This window comes from Psammomys obesus, unplaced genomic scaffold (assembly GCF_907164565.1).
Source record: "Psammomys obesus unplaced genomic scaffold, mPsaObe1.curated_primary_1811, whole genome shotgun sequence".
NCBI classification, from domain to species: Eukaryota; Metazoa; Chordata; class Mammalia; order Rodentia; family Muridae; genus Psammomys; species Psammomys obesus.
Window position 1 is genome coordinate 12,936,461 of NW_026596143.1, and position 21,117 is coordinate 12,957,577.

The 21,117-nt window shown below is 41.1% G+C and overlaps 1 protein-coding gene across 2 annotated transcripts; it reads left to right on the plus strand.

The window, feature by feature from the left end:
• Positions 1 to 3,841: 3,841 nt before the first annotated feature.
• Positions 3,842 to 20,313, plus strand: Golga7 (golgin A7). Of its 2 annotated transcripts, XM_055593478.1 has the most exons (6): positions 3,842 to 3,882; positions 4,090 to 4,222; positions 9,476 to 9,628; positions 15,242 to 15,343; positions 16,729 to 16,791; positions 18,986 to 20,313. In XM_055593478.1, the coding sequence occupies exons 2-5, from the start codon at positions 4,112 to 4,114 to the stop codon at positions 16,774 to 16,776; spliced, it is 414 nt and encodes a 137-aa protein (XP_055449453.1). In that variant the 5' UTR covers positions 3,842 to 3,882; positions 4,090 to 4,111; the 3' UTR covers positions 16,777 to 16,791; positions 18,986 to 20,313. The 2 variants fall into 2 exon arrangements, with proteins under 2 accessions (XP_055449453.1, XP_055449455.1); XM_055593480.1 differs by lacking the exon at positions 3,842 to 3,882 and having other exon boundaries at positions 3,889 to 4,222; positions 16,724 to 16,791.
• The last annotated feature ends 804 nt before the right edge of the window (positions 20,314 to 21,117 follow it).

The following is a 21,117-nucleotide window of genomic DNA, read 5'->3' on the forward strand; positions in this document are numbered from 1 at the left end:
TTAAGAAGATGCCCTACAGTTGGGTACTATGGAGGCATTTTTTTTCAACTGAGGTTCCCTCCTTTCAGATGACTCTAGTTCAATGGTTCTCAACCTTCCTAATGCTTTGACTTTTTAATACAGTTTCCCATGTTCTGGTGACCCTCAATAATACAATTATTTCATTGCTACTTCATAACTGTAAGTTTTCTACTGTTATGAATCATATGGTAAATATCTGATATGCAACTTCTATATGTGGTATCAGCCCACAGGCTGAAAACTGCTGCTCTAGTGTGTGTCACATTGACATAAAACTAGCCAGAACTAAGATCTTGCAGAAGATCCACCGTCAGTTCCTAGCATCTACATCACAACAGGAGACTAATAGTCACCTGTAATTCCAGATACAGGAGGATTCCACACCTCTGGTCACATACATACAGACAGACACACATAATTTAAAATAATAAAACTGAATCTTAAAACAAATACATCCAGTAGAGAATGATATATACCTGTAATCTTGACACTTGGAAGGCAGAGATGGCAATTGGAGGCTAGCCTGGGCTAAATGAGACCTTCCCTCAATAATGTAAAATAAAATGTACATCCATACTATGGCTTTTCAGCATTTGAGAGGTGTGTTCTAACCCATACAACCAGAGGTTAGGTATCAAGTAAGGGACGAGAGGAGAGGGTGGAGTCCCCAAGGTAGAGAAAATAGAGTATAGTTATGGAGAGACAGGGTACAGACTGGAGTGAGAGGATAAAGTGAGAAGGGATAAAGGTGTAAGAAAGGGAATATGGAGAGGGGTCACCCAGACACCTACTACTACAGAAGCTTCCTAAAATATATACTTACATGAAAGAAATCTAAATAGAGTCACCAAATAATGGGGGATACAAGGCCCCAACTAGGACAGCTTTCCCTACCAACTAAAATATCCAGTGGGGGGAATGGGTTACATCTAACTGAGTTTGTTTTTTTTTTTAAAGATTGATTTATTCATTATGCATACATTCTAACTGCATGTGTGCCTGCACACCAGAAGAAGGCACCAGATCTCATTACAGATGGTTATGAGCCACCATGTGGTTGCTGGGAATTGAACTCAGGACCTCTGGAAGAGCAGAGAGTGCTCTTAACCTCTGAGCCACCTCTCCAGCACCCTAACTGAGTTTGTTGGCCAAAAAGACCTCATGGAAACCACCAAACATCTCTGGCTATTTCTAAGGCTTGTTTGCTCTCCACAAACTGATGGTAAAGTTCTATTGCTGAAGACAGTATTTATGTATCTTATTGGACACAGAGAAGCAGAGCTGGTGCCTTTTCCCCTGTGGACTAATGTTCCTGGTACTGGAATGTACCCTGTACACTACCAGAGAAAGGTAACCACCAACCTAGCTGCAAACCCTTAAATCTACAATGGTTCTGCTAAGGGAATGTAACAAAATAATGACTCACTCCTAATGACCTTCTGGTATACCCATAGAGTAGTGCCTTGTTCAGCCACCATCAGAAAACTAACATGGAGACTCACAACTGGCCAAATATGCAGTCAGTGAGAAAGTTTGGATTCTATTTAAATACTCAACTTTAAATAGGATGTCTTCATTGAACCCTTCCCCTCAGGACACAGGGAGCTATTTGAGGGGGACAGAGATATTGTAAGAGACAGGATGGATGACTCCAAGGAAGCAGCGTCTTCCATATACAGAAGGCCTGGTGCACATACAAACTCCCAGAGACTGTGGCAGCATGCACAGGGCCTGCACAGGTTCAAAACAGACAGGTCCCAACCCTAAGTGGGGAAGCGGACGTGAGCTTTCACCCTAACTGAGCTCTCTGAAACTGACACTCTCTAGCAAAGGGAAAAAAAAAAAAATCTGTTTTCTTCAATGGACTTTCATTGGGCATATTAACCACACTTGTGCCTAGCAATAAATGGCCAACTCTAAAACCAACTCAGTGGTATTTTTGGAGACTTTTTGTATCATATTTCTTTGTTTTGTTTTGTTTTGTCTTACTGGCCTTTAGCTTGTATGTTATGGTTCCTGATTTTGCGTTTTTGTGGATTTTGTGTGTACATTCTTATTTTTTGTTTTGTTTTGTTTTTTTTTTTCGGGTGTGAGAAAGGTCTTGGAGTTGGATGGGTAGGGAGTTGGAAAGGATCTGGGAGGATGCAGGGGAAGGAAAACCATGATGGGAATATATCGTATGAAGTCCTTTCAATTAAAAAAACTGTATGAAAAGAGGGTCTCCTGTTCCATTAGCAAGACAGAAGTAAAATCAAGGTACAATGAAAAAGACAAAAGTCAAATCAAGGTACAATGAAAAATAAATCTATCCTAAATCTACCAAGGATTTTTTTGTTGTTGTGAGTAGGCAATGAGTGCATAAAATGCATGAAATATTAAAATTATGAAATTTAATGTGAAGCTCCATAGCTTCTGTTCTGAATGCCAGTTTTAACTGTGTAGAAGTTCATTTGTATAGATTTGGGTCTGGCTAATTTTGGTGTGTGTTGTCTTTATTTATTTGCAAGCTTTTTAATTATAAAATTTATAAAATTAAAAAAGAAAAAAATGCCTTTACTGGATTCACTGATAGAAATAAAATAAAATGTCAACATCTAAAAAAAAAAAAAAAAAAGCTCAGCATGGTGGCACACAGCCTATAATCCCAGCACACAGGGAGGTAGAGACAGGAAGATCTCTGTGTATTCAAGGCCAGCCTGATCTACAAAGAGAGTCCAGGACAGCCAAGGCTACACAGAGAAACTGTCTTAAGAAACAAAACAAAAAGAAAAAGAAACAACCATGCAGAGGTTGTAGGTTAATGTCTATAGGAGCTTTATTTGAAATACTCCAAAATTGTAAATTTCCATGGTCTATCATTAAGTGAATGAATAAACGGAGAAAGTCGGTATTATATATGACACAACAAAGGAATCTCAAAATAATCTATGCAATAAGAGCCAGACGAAAAACTATGCTTTAATTTAAGAAAAAGTTAAGGAACTGCAGATTAATTTCTGGTAACAAAAAAGTTAGAGGCAACAGAGTCCCATATCAGATTCGACAACCGCTCCACCTGCCTAGGGGATCTACATTATGACCAAGCTGTTCATCAGTGACACGTGTCACGGGCCTAGACCACCATCAGTGATACTAAAAAGCTGTATTAGAAAAACACCACCACCAGCAGACGCGGATAAGGGTTTTCTGGCTGTCTTGCAAAGATATGGTCAGTGAATCGGGGACCAATGAGAGAACTGTAGGTCCAGTCCGGTTACCTCAGCAGGCGTAGCTCGTGTACTAAGGTCTCTGGGATGAAAAGAGCCAACGCCTCCAGAAGAGTCGGAGGAGGGACGCGTGAGAATGCAGAACAGGAATATTATCCTCCCCCTCGCACTCAAGAGTGTGCCGAGGGCCAAATGCATCCCCAGTGGCCTGCTTTGTTGTTATACATGTAGGTGAGCAGTTTGTGTCTAAGGGATTTGGAGAACGACGGTTGTTTTTGCTGTGGTTTTGGGGTTTTCGGGTAGCCCACACGAAAGCTGGAACGCACAGTCGAGAAGGGAAATAACTGCTGTGACCACAAACCACTTCACTTCAACTGACAAGGAACCCTCCGTCTTCCCCGGAACTTCAGGACACAAAGACTGTCCACCCCTTCTACTTCTTCCTCCCGGAAGAGCTTCACCGGCCTACAGAAGGAAGCCTCCTAGCCACGGCGCATCTCAACGCGGCGCGCAGCCGCAGAGGCGCTTTACGGCTCTAGGGGGCGGGGCGTAAACTGGTGGCGCAGAATGAGTTTAAGAGAGGCAAGGCTTTTTGCGACAGGACGTAAGTGACGGCGAAGGTGGTGCGACAGCTGCTGGAGGGCCGAGGAGGCGGGTTTGTATTTCCAGGGCCGAACCAGGATGTAGGGGGGCGCGGGTCCTGGGCTTGGGTAGCTGGAGGACCTCAGCTACAGCCATGAGTGAAGGGGAACGGCCGGGGGAAGGCCTTGGGCATCTTTGGGCGGTGGGTGACTCCGAGGGGCTGGCGAGCCGGAGAGCCGGCTCCAGGCCGGTCTGACCCGTGTCATCCCCGAACTCGCAGAGCGGCGGGTCCTGTCCTCGCCATGAGGCCTCAGCAGGCGCCGGTGTCCGGGAAGGTGTTCATTCAGCGAGACTACAGCAGTGGCACGCGCTGCCAGTTCCAGACCAAGTTCCCCGCGGAGCTGGAGAACAGGGTACGCAGCCTGGCTCCCTGGAACCTGCCCTGGGGAGGGAGTGTGGGTTACCATCCCACCCGCTGTCCCACGGTTCTAGGGAACAGCAGGCCTCCATATTCTAGCAAAAGACGTTCGAAGAGATCTAGTATTTGGAGAAAGACTCCTAAGGCCAATGCACAGAGTACAGTAATCTTGTAGAACTTTAAGATACCTGCAGCTGCGCAGTCTACCGAGGAGTGTCCCTAACAGGACCCGCGCGCGCGCTCGCGCGGTTATTGACACCTTGATGAGGCGCGCACACACGCACTCAATTATTGGCACCTTGATGAGGTGCTAATTCCTGAGATTCCAGGCCACTTCATACAGCCTGTGGTAACGTATACCCTACCGCCTTTCCATGCAAAGGACAGCGTCATCATTCTCATGACTGATATTTGTGGTCACTGTGCTGGTCATCCTGTTCAGCCGGAGGGGTTTATTAGTGATGTGCAAGGTAAGCAGACAGGCCTTCTTGGAACCTGAAAAACGTACATGGGCCTGAGCAGGAACGACTAAGGAACTCATAGCTGAGCCCTTAACTCCCAGTCGTAATCCCTGGGAACTTCCTGTTTACCTTGCACATCAAAACTGCCATCGGGACATAGGTCCTTTGAACAGCCTAGTAAACAAAGATGGGATTTGCTTACCACTTTTCTTACTGTAAATGTTAATGCAGTGAGCATGTATTCTTGTGTCTACCCAGTGTGATTCATTTGTTCTTCAGCCATATTGCTCAGATTCTGTTTCCTGTTCATAAGTCAGTTTCTAGAAACTGAACTGGGATGATGAGGAACTTCGAGGTAATTAAGCATGGTGTGGGTGGGGCTAAGAAATGCTGGTTGTGGACTAGGTGGGTGGAGATGAGTGTGTGCTAGGGAAATGGATACCAGCCTTTTGAAATCACTTTGTTGGTTTCTAGGCTGGGTGTGTAGCTCAGTGTGTAGATCCTGTTCTTAGCAAACTGAGGGCTCAGGGTTCTGGCCCCAGCACTAGATACTTAGACCTGTAATCCTGGTACTGAGAGCCAAAAGCAGGAAGATTGCAAGTTCAAGGCCAGTGTGGGCAGCTTGATACCATGCTCCAAAATGGCTTGAAAAAGGTGGGGATCCTGAGGCCATAATTCAGGGTTGGAAAAATCATTCATTAGCTACTTTTCCTGAAGTTTGATTTCTGGCCGTAGGCAAGTTCATGGCCCATTTGCCTTTCTTAAGCTGTGAAAGATAAAACAAGCTTTGAAAAGATACTGTATAAATAGGGTGTGATCATGGACACTTGGGACCCTGAGTAGTCCAGTATGGACTGAGTATCAAGACTATCTCAGGGACAGTAAGGAGGAAGAGGATAGTGTGGTTCTGATTTGCTTGTTTGTGAAATGCCATTTCTGTGCCTTTGTTTGTTGGTTTAAAAGTCAAACTTCTCTCTGGATTGAGCCAGACACATACATGCAAAATCAGGATTAGCCTTTCATTGTGCATGGGATAACCTTTCTTTAATAATATTAAGTTAAAAACAATATGTAGTGACATCACTCCATATACTGTTACAGGAAGTTGATGTTGCTAAATTCTGGCATCCAAAAATGGTACTTCTTTGATTTGATAACCCAGAGTTCCTTTTGGTACTAACCGCTATATGGAATGTGCCTTTGGCTTTCTTAGTGTTTGAGTTCAACACTCAGCTTAAACCACTTGGAAAGCTTTATGTGTATATGTTGAACATAAGTTTAGGCTTTCCTTACTTTGTGTGATGGGAAGTTGAAAGGTTTCTTTATTTCTCTATTAACCTAGAGATATTAATGGTTGTCCTGCCCTGCCAGTAGACCTGACTTTTATTCTGTGGGAATATCACATTTGTCATAGGTTAAAAATGCAGCTATGCTGTTTGGGAGTGCAGATGAATTGTGTGTGTTAACAAGTGCACTTCTCCCTGCCTGTTACAATGTGACGCTTTGATGCCTAAGAGCTTAGTTACCTCATGCAGTAGTTCTTCAAATGAGGCTTTGTTGTCATTCTAGCCAAAATGCAAGTGTTTAATCACTCTTTGTCTTCTGGACAGAAGAAAACCAAAATGAACTGTTGTAGAGACGAATTCTACTTAATCTAGTCAGCAGAATTTGACTTGTCTTTGACTTGTCATCTTGTGTTTGTAATCACTTTAGGCTTCAGAGTATGTATTTCAACAAAACTGAGAAAATCATTCCTATTTCCATTCTGAATGGTGTTTATTGAACCATATTTTTAATTTGGCTCCATTTTTGCCTATCTCCAATTTCCAATACAGTTTCTGAACTGATGTCCAAAGACCTTAGGAGAACTGATGATTATCTTAATATGCTTAGCCAAAATAGATTTTAAAAACTGAACTTAATTCCAGTCATGTGTCCCTTAATAACACCAATCACTAAGGCAACCCTGTTATGCTAACAATATATTACCCAAACATTAGGTGTATAACTCCAGGATTGCAGTCCAAAAGCATGGTGAAAATGTGAGCATAGACTGTATGTAGTGGATCAGAAACATAATCACTTTCTGCCATTGCGAAGTATTGGCGACATATGCTGTACTTCTGTAAGGCTGGAAGCTTAGGTTTATTTGTACTGATATTACCACAAACAGAGAGGGATGCAGTGAGCTGCTGGCTACCATGTCACTAGTCAGTAGGAATTGCCTCATTACAGTCTTATGGGGCCACTGTGTATGCACATCACGAGCTCAGAACATTATGGAGCCCATAATTGTTAATGCCTCTGCTCTAATTGCTCCCATCCTACCACACTCTTTTATACTAACTTTTTAAAAGTCACATATACTGCATATGTGGATGCACTAAGTTTGGAGCCCAGGGCTTCATAAAAACTCAATTTTTTTGTAATATGTTTTTAAAAGACTTTATTCTTTCTCATCTTTATAAGCTATAAAAGGAATCGCTAACTTCAGATTTGTTTATTAAACTGGCTTATGATTTGTCTCCCTTGCAAACCATGGGACTCTCAGGATAATAATTAATATTTTCTAGTCCAAAGGGCAGTTCTAATCTGGAAGAAATAAGGTAATCCTGGGTTGGATCTCATTGTTTTTAAAGAAATGCAAAAAATTTAAAAGAACTTATCAGGTCATAACATTGTAGGTAATTGAAGTAACAATGAAAGTTAGACTGTTAAATGCCCACTGGCTACCTGAAGGGTTAATTTAGGCATCACTGAGCTGCTCTTTGTTTTCAGGGTAGGAACACTGTGGCTTAGGTATTCAGCGGCTGTACTGGAATTCAGTCTGGAGACCAGGCAGGCCTCAGATTCTCAGAGATTCACCTGCCTCTGTCTGCCAAGTGCTGGGACTAAAGGTCTACACCACTGTGCCCAGCTCTCAGTGACCAATCTTGAGCCTATCTTGAAGTAGGAGAAAACTGGAGGAACACTGCCCCTCCTCTCAATGTTCTTGTCCTTCTAGTCCTTGTCATAAAAACTAAGTGCAAACAGTGATTACAACTGGTTCTGATCTGTGAGATTTTAAGAGCTCAAGGACAGGATCATAAAATACTATTTGCTTTCAGAATTAGTTTTTCTTGGATTGGAGATGTGGCTTATTGGTAGTACTTGCATAGCATGTTTGAGGCCCTGTGTCAGAATGATATTGTGGGATGAAATGTTCTACTATGAATGAACATTTAAAATTGTAGGATAAAATAGAGAAATTTGAAGTCTGCAAAACATTGTTAGAAGAAGAAAGTATATCTCTAGGGCTGGAGATATAATTCAGTTTTTAGAGTACTTGGCTAGCATGCAGGAAGCCCTGGGTTCTGTCGCCTGCCCCAAATAAAATTAGGTGTGATGTTTGCACCTTTAATCCTGGCAAGAAGGAGAAGACATAAGGATGAGGACATGAAAGGCATCCTGTGTGTAGCTACATTATGAGTTTGAAGCCAGCCTGGAGTACATAAGACCCTGTTTTAAAACAAAAAGAAAGAAAAAGGCAAAGGCATGACTAAAGTGAAAAACAGGGCAGCGGCAGCAGTGGAACATGATCTGAGAAATGGGTTGAAAGGCAGTTGCCTCCTGAGTATCATGTGTTGCATATTTGCCATGGAACTAATGATACAGTCTTCTGGGTCACATACAGCCTGTCCTTAACCAAAATATAACTGTGAGACCAATGACAAGTGTATTAGTATGAACATAGGGTAATGTCACTAGGCTTTATGTTAGGAATGGCTTTAAATGTGAAGCACTGTGTCAATTTGAGACTTTTGCTCTTCTCGATAGTAAGAGTTTCTAGTAACAAAATAACTGCTTCAAATGAGAAGCCTGAGAAAACAGAACTTACCATTTGACCACTGCTTAAAATACTCTTTCCCTTTTGCCTACTAAATTACAGTATTCAGATGCTTGTTTTAAGATTGCATGCTTTAAATTGGTGCATACCTTAATCCCAGGGTTTGCAAAGCCAAGGCAGGGAAATCACAAGTGCAAGGCCATTCTGGGCTATGTAGTGAGACCTTGTTTGGAAAAATAAGAAATACTCTGCCAATTAAGGGCATATGTATATAAAAACTGGTCATAGCATTTTCAGTGCTTAAGATACAAAAATATATGACTAGAAAGAATATCATTAGAATTTGAGTATAGAGAAGTAGCATTATGAACCTTTAACATATCCAGTATCCCATGATATGGATAGTTAAACTAAAGGCAATTATATTAGTAACATAGTTCCAGATTTAGTCACATGAAAAGTTATTTTCTTTATCTTTTGGGGTTTGTTTTTTAGACAAGGTCTCATGATCTCACATTTAATATAGCTAATGTCTTACTTCCTTTTCTATTACTGTGAAGAGACACCATGACCAAGGCAACTTATAAAAGAAAGCATTTAATTAGGGGATTGCTTATAGCTTCAAAGGTTAAGTGGACTCCATGAATGTCACAGTAGGGAGCATGGCAGCAGGCATGGTGCTGGAACAATAGATGAGAGCTTACATCTGACCTGCAAGCTGGAGACAGAGAAAAAGAGGTAACTAGAGTGCCAAGAGTCTTTTGAAACCTTAAAGCTCACCACCACTGACACACCTTCATCAGTGCTGGGGCCATTCTCGTTCAAACCGTCACAGCAAGAATGACCTTGCACTAGTGATCCACCTGCCTTAGCATCCCAGATGCTGGAGTGACAGCGTATCCTACCATATCTGATCTATTTATTGTCTTGTAATTCAGAATAAATTCTTTCTTCCCTACAGATTGATAGACAGCAGTTTGAAGAGACAGTTCGAACGCTAAATAACCTTTACGCAGAAGCTGAGAAGCTGGGGGGCCAGTCGTATCTTGAAGGCTGTTTGGCTTGTTTAACAGCGTATACCATCTTCTTATGCATGGAGACTCATTACGAGAAGGTACAGCTACATTCGTGTTCAGAAAAATCTCTAAAAATCATGAAAGAAGATGAATTTTTTTTTATAGGAACAGTTGCTTTAAGCTTTAGAAACATTTACAAAATGATTATTCAGATTTGTCATTGCTCTTATGTCCAGAGCACATAGGAGTGGGTCCTAAGTGTTTTAGAAACAGATCGAAATGTGCCTATGTGCTTGGAATGGCAGGTCAGTGCTCCTACTCCACTTGTAAAGTGAACAGAGAAAATCTGTCCCCATTGTCTGCAGCTTTTTCAGAGTCTTTTTTTTTTCTCAAAAATTTCCATCTTCCGTCTTACCCTGCAACTTGAGTTCTTTTCTTTTACCAGTTGCCTACCAGTTGCTGATTGTCCATTTGAGATGTTCAGAATATAAACTTCCCATCTCCCCATTCTGCTCAGTACTACCTGTCTTTTCAGCCCTGTCCTTAGGCATGAGAAATGAAGAGAGAGTTGTGAAGAACTACACTGTTTCCTGTTTTCCCTTATGTTAAACTGCCGTGATATTCTCTGCCATCATCTCTGTTGTTGCCCCTCCATCTCATTCTTAGACTGTTTAGAAGTCTCCTGACTCATTTCTTCTTGCTCTTTGCTTTTCCAGCTTGCCTTCCACTGTCTTTGTTCAACGAAGCCTTACTTCCCCTGCCACTCCAAAGTCGGTGACTTTCCTTCTTTCCCCAGTTATTACAAGATCAGGCAAGATTCTCCTGAACCTGATATCAGGATACCTTTAGCTCTATCTCCTCCACCTTTCTTTCACTTGTTTCAACAGACAGACTTGGTTAGAAGTGTAGATTTTTATCTCTGTAGAAGGAGCCACTCAGATTTTATGCAGCGCATAGATAGGGCAGCACTGACTAATTGGGCTTTGGGCCCATGGGAAAAGAGCCCAAGAGTGGGCATGAACAGACAAGTTATGGTTGCACAGAAATCCAAGCTGAGACTGCTTGGATTAGTAGCCAGGCATTTGGGTGGAAGGAAGTGAATGATTTCAGAGGGTGTGCTGATAATGGAACCAGGATTCTGAGGGGAACTAACTTTAGAAGAGGAGGGGACGTTAAATTCTCATGGATAAAAACATGGTCATCCAGAGATGCTCTTAAAGAAGCATGTTTCTGCCAGTGATGGTAGCAGTTCATCTTTTGGAGTGACAGTTGTAAGAGGAAATTAGTAATTGGGTACCAGACAAGTCATTCTAGCTATAGGATTTTGAACACTCTCAACTATAAAGGAGATCTTCCAGTTAATACATTGCTTCACATATAGTAAATGTTTAATAGACATTTTCTTGAAGTAGATTTTTTTAATATTTTATACATTTATATATTGTATGTGCACACATGCACATGCCAGAGCACTGTAGAGACACAAGAACACTTTGAGGTACAGGCCTTGTCCTTCCACTGTGTTTGAGTGAGACAGTTTCTTATTGTTCACTGCTGCATAGTCCAGGCTAGCTGGCCCTCAAGCTTCCTGTCTCCTGGCAAGGTGTACATGGATTATAGATGCTTTTGTTTCCAGCTTCCCCATGAGTTCTGGGATCTGAACTCAAGTCATCAGGCTTGCACAGCAAACCATCTCCCCATCCTGTGTCCTTTAGTTCTTTATTAAAAGGCAGGACTGACTTACTTAGACTCAGTGCTTTAAACATTAAAATTGCTTAGTTTGTGAGTAGCAAACCAAATATAATGCTTACACTTTGTTGTGTGGGTTGAAGTTTTGAAATTGTCAATAATCCTTTTAAAACTTGGTTGAACAGTTATGTACTTTGTTGCTTATAATATGTTATTGATTTTTTTCAATGAAGATAAAGACATTAGTGTTATTTGTCCACTGTTGCTATCTCTTAGAGAACAATTGAGCTTGCAGAAGGTTCTCCTCACTGTCTGCTTTGTTTACCAACTAGAAAGCACCCTTCTGCCTGTGGGTTGTAATTAGAAGGACACTTGAATATTTTCTGAAAATACCAAGATCCTGTTCTTGACTCAGCCTGACCCATGCTGTCTTTCTAGCAGCCTGTTCGCAGTGTCACATTCTTAGGAAGAACAGCTGTCCTGTGTATTCTGGAGGTTTGACAATGTTCATTCTGTAAATGTTGAGGTTGTATTGAGTGTTTGGAAATAAGGTAATTTTGTTAAATATTTTGGTTTGACATTGAGTTAAAGTGTAAGAGCCAGTGAGATGACTCAGTGGGCAGAGGAGGAGCTTATGTATAGGCCTGATGACCTGAGTTTGAGCCCTGGATTCTACAGGGTAACAATAGAGAAATGACTCCTGATAATTGTGCTCTTTCACACGTGTGCCCTGGCTCAGGCATACACACATGCACATACATGTAAAAAATTAATTTAAACATGAATAGAATGTTATCTTAAGGTCTGTTGGGACAGAAGTGTCAGGTGCATTTTGGGATGGCTACTCATATGTTGTAGCAAATAAAAAAATAAGTGTTGTGCTATATAATGTTTATTATTAGCCCTAAGATTATTAAAGTAATATTTAACCCACTATCACAAATAATAAGACACAGACACCTGTTAGATTTTATAATTGCCTTATTCTGGGCTGTGCAGATATTTCTACCTCACCAGTCACGTCTCAGCCCATCCAATGCCATCCACCTTAATCATCCTCATCTAAACTGTTTTATTCACAATCTCATGGTACTTGCTTTCATTTTTTTTTTTTTTTTTAAATCACAGGTCATTCACTTGTATCCCAGCTGTAGACACCTCCCTTTTTCCCTCCCTATCCAACCCTCCCTCCCTCATCTCCTTCCTGCCCTCTTCCAAGTCCACTGATAGGGGAGGTCCTCCTCCCCTTCCATCTGACCCTAGCCTATCCGCTCTCTTCAGGACTGGCTGCAATGTGCTTATCTGTGACCTAGCAAGGCTGCTCCTCCCTCAGGGGGAGAGGGGGTCAGTAAGCCAGTCACTGAGTTCATGTCAGAAATAATCTTTGTCCCCCATACTAGGGAACCCATTTGGATACTGAGCTACCATGGGCTACATCCGAGCAGGTCATACTAACTCCCCCTTCTTTCATATGATTTGCTTTCATTTTTTTATCTGGGCCTTTCTGCACCATCATTGGAGTCCTTTCTCCAGTCCCAGGTTGTTCCTTCTCACTAACCCATCATGGTATCCCCCTTCCTCCTCTCTTCTGATTCCCTTGATTCTCTCTTGAACTCAAAAGCCTGGGAACCTTAGCCACGCCTACCTCATCCTGCCCTGCTCAGGTATAGGCCCTTTAATCAACCAATAAGGGATGTCTTAGGCAGGTTTACAAAACAAGGATAGGTGTAACCAGATCTTGAGGACCAGTAATATGCATCAGACCAACATCCAATACTCATATGAAAAAGCTTACTGTTACTAGGAATGAAAAGTCCCAAAGCAACTTGTATTGCCATCTCCAAAATAGTACAAGATTTAGAATTTTACTTTTGGAGGGGAAAGGGGTAGAGGAATAGAGAGAATGAGAATGTATCATTTATTTCTGAACTGATAGCCAGATACACATAAATGATACTCAAATTTAAATAGAAACTTCACCCAACAAAGTTACAGTTGAATCAAATAAAAGGAATGCTATTTCTTTGCTGGTAATCTGTGTTTGAGGAGGAAAGCTGTCCTAATGCGATCCGTTCTTGAAACCAGCCTTGTACACATAGCTCTGTCCCCTCTAGTATTAATGCACTGGGGCTGAGGGAGACTTGGCTTCCAGTTTCCCATTCTGGTGATTGAGGTAAAGAAATGGAAAAATGATTGAAAGTCCTGAGCTGAGCCCTGTTACAGGCTGCTTCCTTCCACTCATTAATTTAGGGTCATAGACAGACTGTGAAGGCGATGCCTGAGGGGTTTGCTCATAATGACCAGGCTCAGCTCACGTTGTTCGGAGCTTGAAATGAGACACTGATACACACATTGCTTCAGGTAATTTGGTTGTAAATTATCGTTTTTAGAAATAGGGTAAGCCGCGCACGGTGGTGCACACCTGTAATCTCAGCACTCAGGGAGGCAGAGGCAGGCGGATCTCTGTGAGTTCGAAGCCAGGCTGGTCTACAAAGCAAGTCCAGGACAGCCAAAGTTACACAGAGAAACCCTGTCTTGAAAAAACTAAAAAAGTGGGCAGGGGAGAGACTGTAGATTGGTCCAATATCTGTCCAGAACAGTTATTTTTAAAAAGAATAAGTCTAGGGCTGGAGAGATGGCCCAGATGTCAAGAGCACTGGTTGCTCTTTCAAAAGTCCTGAGTTCAATTCCCAGAACCGCATGGTGGCTTCTAATCATCTACAATGAGATCTGGTGCCCTCTTCTGGCCTGCTGCCCACATATGCAGGCAGAACAACTATGTACATAATAAATACATCCACTGTAATGTGATCTGTGCCCTCTTCTGGCATGTAGGTGTACATGCAGATAGAGTATTCATATATATAAAAATAAGTAAATAGATCTTTAAAAATTTTTTTAAAAGGAATAAACCTGAGATTATCCTCACAGATAGACTCTCAAGAATATATACTTAAATATTTGTATCTTTCCCTTCAATAAGAAAACTATTCAGACCACAAAGAGCTTTATATTTTAAGTTAGTTTATATTAAAATATCTCAGTTGTAACATATACCTCCTTTATTTCTTTTCCTGGTACATCTGTATACCTGGTGCTTGGCATCCAGTGCTGCTTTGTTTTCACACATTGCTTTTCCTCTTTACGTTATGCTCAAGTTGTAACCTCATCATTGTCTCATAGCATAAACCTAAGGAAGTGAAGGGTAACTTAAAGGCTGAGTCACACTCCCTTAGAGTGCTAGAGCCAGGAAAGGGCTCTTATGACTTTGAGCCTGAAGTAAAGTTCCTTGGCTTTAGATAAAGCCACTTTCTCACTCTCCTGGAATTGCCTTATTAAAGCTGAGGATTTGGCTGTTTCTCAAAGCTCCTCTTTGTCCTATCTGGGTTTTGTCTACATTTGTTTTGACTTTTACAAGCTTGATACTAAATTTATAATTTGAAGTTCCTGTCTAGGAAACGAGCAAACTACAGATTATTAGTGTATGCAAGCATAGAGATGATGCAGGACACCTGTGATCAGAAGGCCAAGAGCAGTGGCATCTGTGAGCTTTACCAAAAAATAGGCCTCCCAGTAAAGGACAGAGCTCCCTTTTGTTATAAGCCAAGTCATCACTTTAAATGGCTGAAAACAGGAACGGGAGAAAAAATAGTTCTTAAGCAGGAATGCCAAAAGCAGGCCTTCATATTAGAGGAGGCCATGTGAACTGATGGCACTTTATGAGCAGGAGAAGGACAATGTGTATACAAATGACTTATTCCCTGTAACCAGGAGAGGTGAGGGGGCAGGGTTGGGTCTCACTGCATTTCTGTACATTTGTGTGCATTTGCACCTTACGGGAGTCCAGCGTGCTGTGCGCACTGTTTCTCTGTACAGCTGATAAGAGCCAGGTAACCCAGACTCTGCTGCCTTATAACAATCAATGTGACCTGCATTGAAACCAACTCACTGTCTGAATATTTTGAGATCTAGCTATTGCTTCAAGTGACATCTATAAAAAGCTGTGGTGTTTCCTTTTGCAGGTCCTGAAGAAAGTCTCCAAATACATTCAAGAACAGAATGAGAAGATATATGCTCCTCAAGGCCTCCTCCTAACAGACCCCATTGAAAGAGGACTCCGAGTTGTATCTTTTAGTCCAGATCAGAAGCTCTAAATATTTCTAAAAAGAAAATCCTGATGGTACTGTTTGGCCTTGGCCAGAGAGAATGTAGCTCCTACCCTTTCTTATATGTGCCTTCAGAATTTTCATGTGAAGGATATACCATAAGCATCCTTTTGCCAACATGTTCTTAAGCCATGTCTCTCAAAACTTGGCATTGTATAGGTCTCTGGATTGGTTAGTAGTTTGCTTACTTTGCTTACCATCTTTCTTGATTCTGAGGGCATCATGTGGTAATAATGAAGCTGTAAGAGTAATGTATCTTCAGCTGCAGAAACTGTGAGTTGTGTGTAGTGAGACTTCATCCAAATGAATTGCAGGACACAGGTTCATCTGGCTGGCTGACGTCTATTACAGCTGCCAGATTATAATTCTATCACCTTTGACGTAATTGCCCATATTTTTAGAGACAGTAGGCCTTGAGAAATTACTAAGTGGATTTGATACATAAAATTACAAAAAAAAAAAAAAAAACCCAAAAACCAAAAAACTTCATTTACTTGCCAAATGAAATAATGGCTAATTTTTTACCTAGTGACATAATCCTAGATCGTCTGGCTGAGTTTTAGCCGTTTGTTTTACTCTGCAGCATTGATTCTTTTAGTGGTTGTGAACCCTCTTCCACAAAAACATTTTCATATAATTTCAGAGAATTTTTGAGCCCCTCAATCTCTATAAATTCTCATTATGAATCTCCTAGTAACAAATAAAAAAATACATTTCAGGGGCTAGAGCTAAGAGCAGTAACTGCTTTTGAAGAGGACTTGGCTTTGATCTCTAACACATGTGGCAGTTTACATTCATAACTCTAGCTCCAGGGGCTCTTACACCCTCTTCTGACCTCTGTGATGGGCATTGCACACTTCATGTGTGTACATACATGCAGGTACAACACACACACACAAATGTAATAAAAGGAAAACACTTCACAAATTCTTTTTAAAGCATGTTTTAGAAATCACTATACTCAGCTGGGAAGTGTCGGCGTACACCTTTAATTCCAGCACTTGGAAGGCAGAGGCAGGTGGATCTCTATAAGTTCAAGGCCAGCCTGGTCTACAGAGTTCCAGGACAGCCAAGGCTACAAAATAGAAAAAAAAAACAAAACAAAAAAAACCCTGTCTCAAAAACCAACAAACAAAAAAAGAACTATATTCATCAGTGCGGATAACTTACTAAAACTTTCTGCAAAGCAGAAAAAGCTTGTTTAACTGAAGTAGGGAAATATTTTACTAATTCAGAGATAAGTCAACAGTTTGCACAAACAGAACGATGCACACAGTCTGCTGTAGCCTGTCTTGTTCATGTGTTACATTCTAGTGTGTTTTCTTAACGGCTATGCTGTTTAGATTGAAATCACCATCTATGAAGACAGAGGTGTGAGCAGTGGAAGATAAACCATAGAATTAAAGGTGAATATGAAATCACACGGTTTTTATTGCAGTTTAAAAATTTTTCGTTATACATGACTTTTCCCTGCCTGGTAAATAATGGGTTGAATCATGTCAGGTACTTTACTCATTGTGTAAGCGTAAGCTAATCACAGGCTCACTCTGTATTTTAAAAGTATGTAGCCCAAACCTACTTGACTGTACACTTCTTTAGTTTCCCCCTCTGTGTTGTCTTCAGACTGATACTGTGACGCTTAAGAGTTTCTTTGGCTTGAGGTGGCCTAGCCTCCTAAATGTTAGGTATTATACATACATACCTACATATATACACACACACATACACACACACACACACATATTAAACATTCATATATATATATGTATATATATATATATATATGTATATATATATATATATATATGAACTAGCCCAGAGATTTTCTTGTCTGAATGCCTTGTCTTTAAGGAAGCCCAGAGTCATTTCAGGAGGGAGAGTGGCTTCAGAGCCTTTGGAAGGAACTCTACCTGGAAGGTATGACATAACATTTCATACCTTGGTTAGAATGTTAATATTCTTGTGTATTCAGGTGATGCCCTTTAATAAATAGAAACAAATTAGTTACTGGTAATACAAACCTGTAGTTGGATATAGTTGAGTCTGTACCTGTACCTGTATTTATCCAGCTCTCTAAAGGACACAAATGGTACTTCACTGTTCCCATCCATTTCAGTTCCATGTTATGCTGTGCTCCACGGCTGTCTGGTAGTGATTAACAGGCAGCACAGGACAGAATGTACAAAGCACACATCTTCTAGGGCAACAAAACCAGCAGCCACCATTTCAGGGCTCCGCCTCTGCCAGATATTGTGCTGACAGAACATAGGAATCTCACCAGGTCTTACAAATGGGCAGACAGATACAATTAGAGTAGTGATAGAGGTCATACAGCTAATCAGTGTTGCTTGAGCTCAAGGCCCCTTGTATACCATACTTCATCTCAGTGTTTGTAGCAACAAGGACATACAGAGAGGACAGAGCATCAGCGTCCTAACGCTAGTCCCCGTTTTCTTCAGTGGCTTAAAAAAAAAAAAAAAAAAACTCATTTTGTTTCCTGTTCATTTATTGAATCCGATGAATCACCCAGCATTCCAGGACTGAAGCCTTTTAGCTCTAGTTAATGTGTCACTAACGTTTTGAAAGCCAGGTCTAAGTAATGACTGCCATATGTTTTATTTCTTTCACAAAGTGTTACTTGTCCATACATTTTCTCATGTACAGTTTCCAGCCCGATATATCTCAGATGAGCCACTGGGAATTCTATGGTTTTTGTTATGTGGCACGGCCCTTTGTCATGACTCATTTTGTAGTTGTTACTGCCTTGATAAGATGTTTTTCTGAGGTGGTGTAAAGTTGTGAGCAATTGTACCTGAGAGCCTAATGTATCTATATTAAGACAACTGTGAAATTTTGAAATGAGAAAGAATTGTATTAGGAACTTCTAGTTTCATGAATGCAGATTTTTTTTTGTTGGATACAGTGTAGTTCTGTGTTGCTTAGAGCCAGTGTTGGCTAGGGTTTTGGAGAAGAACATTAAACTATAACTTACTTAGTTTGGCCACTTAAGGTGGCCACTTTTGCAAGGTATCTTTAGGTTGAGGGGAATTAAAGGGGAATTAATATAGCATGAAATCATAAACCATGGGGTGCCTTTATTTTTAAAAGATCACTAAGCAGCCTTTTATAATATGTATCTATATTAGATACATAGGTTTTCACTGTTAAGATAGTCTATATTAAAGATGAAATACGGGCTGGAGAGATGGTTCAGTGGTTTAGATTACTGGCTGCTTTTCCAGAGGACTGGGGTCCAATACCAGCACCCCTTTGGCTGTAACTCCAGTTCAGAGAATGTGACGCCCTCTCCTGGCCTCCATGGGCATTTCACACAGGTGGTACACAGATACATGCTGGGGAAACACTGGTACACAGAAATGAAGGTTAAAAAAGGTGAAATATAATTGCCATCACAATAGATTAGTGGATGATAAAAGTAGCTGACATTTGTTAGTACTTCCATGACAGCACATTCTAAGAAATTAGTCATCACAAATCTGCTAAACATTTGGGTATTAGCACAGCTCAGATCATTTGTAAGAAACGGTTTTAGAGGTTATTTTAACACTCCTTCCTAAAATGTTTACTTTTCACTTACAGATCCCACCTCCAGCTGGGACCTTCGTCTGTCCACTGGCCGATGGCAGAGTGTCCCTACCTCTCCAGAGCGTTATTCTCTTGTATCTGCTGCCAGAGCCACGGTGCCACACCTGGAGTGACCACTCATCACTCGGCATCCACTTTGTGTCTCCCAATTGTGTAGGACTCTAATCTTGATTCGTTTCCAAGAAAAACAAGGAAGCACTTCACTTTTTAAAATTCAAAGCCATTTTAAAAAAATAGGAAATTGGTCAACCCAAAACAAAGTGTTTTTCTTACTGATAGCAGTATCACGGGGTCTCTTCATGCCCTTTGGGCCAGTTTCCTAGGTGGCTTTACAATTCCACAAGTCATGTCTTAGCACAGTTACTTCCCAAAATTTGTAATGGGCGTTGGGGGGGTGTTACACCTGTGGTTCGGCTCATGCACCGCCCAGATCTCCAAAAGCTGCCAGTCTTGATGTGCTGCAGTCTTAAGACTGATTTCTGCTGTTTGATTTCAGAAGCTGAAGCTCCTTGAGAGAATCATATGTCACTTGTTTAGTATTGCAGTTACTATTAGAGCAGTATTTAATGCAGTTGGGGTTATTTCTTGGAAGCGTTTATGTTCATGCGCATTACCTCCAAGTGTCGGGGGCTGCTGTGTGTGTTGCTTGTTCACTACACAAATAAGTAAGCACAGTAAGTAGATGCTCAGCCATCAGGATGCCTGGCCCTGCTCCGTCTGTGTGTAATAAGCAAGTGTGCTAAGCACCTCACGCTAGTTTTGTTACAAATATAACTTAGGAAAAACTGATAGGAATACTACTGTTTGTTGCTAATTTGTTATCTGCTCATAAACCCTGACTCATAGCCTCCTCACACACAGTATCCAGGGCTCAGAAATCTGTTGATTGACTTAAGTAAGCTTTGGCTTCCACATAACTTGCAAGTTGAAGTCAGCTCTTCATTATCTCTCACTCTTAGTATTGGGATCGCTTATGTCCTATCTTTTGGGAGTTTTGAGAGCACTGTATTTGGGAGAAAGTTAAGAAATAGAAGGAATGAATGAAGCAGTTAAAAGTCTAACTTTTAGAGATATTGTAGGTGCTAATACTGGATTTAATCTTTTAGATTTAATTTGTTTTCTGGGCCTTGTAGCTATTCAATAAACCCCATAGATCTGTGTAATAATTTAATTGTATAAATCTCATTTGTTCCTTTAAAGCCTATATTAGTCTGTCTGCCTTTTAAACTTGTTGCAATAACTTTGCTGAAATATTAACACATTAGTAAAACTTTTCTTAAATAAACTCTGTGTCATAGTTGATGTGATTTGATAAAGGTAAATGGTGTGGCATTTTATTTGGAAGGCAATATTGGCATAACTGATACAGCATATCTAAGTATTTTTATTTAGAGTGTGTGAACGTGGTGTATGTGGGTGCGCACAGTATGCATGGCATGCATGTGGAGGTCAGAGTCACTTCTCCCCCCGTGGCACCAGGGATGGAGCACAAATCCTTGAGACTGGCGACAGGAGACTTCACCTCCTGAGCCAGCCTACCCACCCTTGCTTATCTAGCTTTCATTGGGAAAGAGTTTCCAGAGTTACTACAGTATCTTGGACCATCTGATGACTTTTCAAAAAGATAGTAGATTTATAGAGAATACAAAATAGGACTGGTGAAATGGCTCAGTGGATAAATACACTTGCCCCCAAGCCTGACCCCTCAGTTCGGTCTCGCACTCCCACTGGTAGGAGAGCCAACTCCTGCAGTTGTAATTTGGCCCCTACCTACACGCTAAGCAGGCACATGCACACAGTTTAAGAATACAACATACAGTGTATTCTGATATTTACTGTGAGCTTATCTTCCGGCAGGAAAATTTCAGCATCTTTCTGTTGACATAAAGAGTCATAGACTCCAACGAGCAAAATTTAGAAATGCAAAGATAGTGGGGCTCTGGTGGCGCACACCTTTAATCCCAGCTCTTGGGAGGCAGAGGCAGGCAGAGCTCTGAGTTTGAGGCCAGCCTGGTCTGGTTTACAGAGCAAGTTCTAAGACAGCAAGGACTACCCAGAGAAACCCTGTCTTGAAAAACAAACAACAAAAACAAAATACTTTGCCCGTAGCCAAGGTGAGGTTCTGG

Coding starts and splice junctions, on each gene's coding strand:
- Golga7 (XM_055593478.1), top strand. CDS start 4,112: ATGAGGCCTCAGCAGGCGCCGGTGTCCGGGAAGGTGTTCATTCAGCGA. Junction 4,223..9,475: donor CCGCGGAGCTGGAGAACAGG/GTACGCAGCCTG, acceptor TCTTCCCTACAG/ATTGATAGACAGCAGTTTGA. Junction 15,344..16,728: donor TTGAAAGAGGACTCCGAGTT/GTATCTTTTAGT, acceptor TATGCTGTTTAG/ATTGAAATCACCATCTATGA.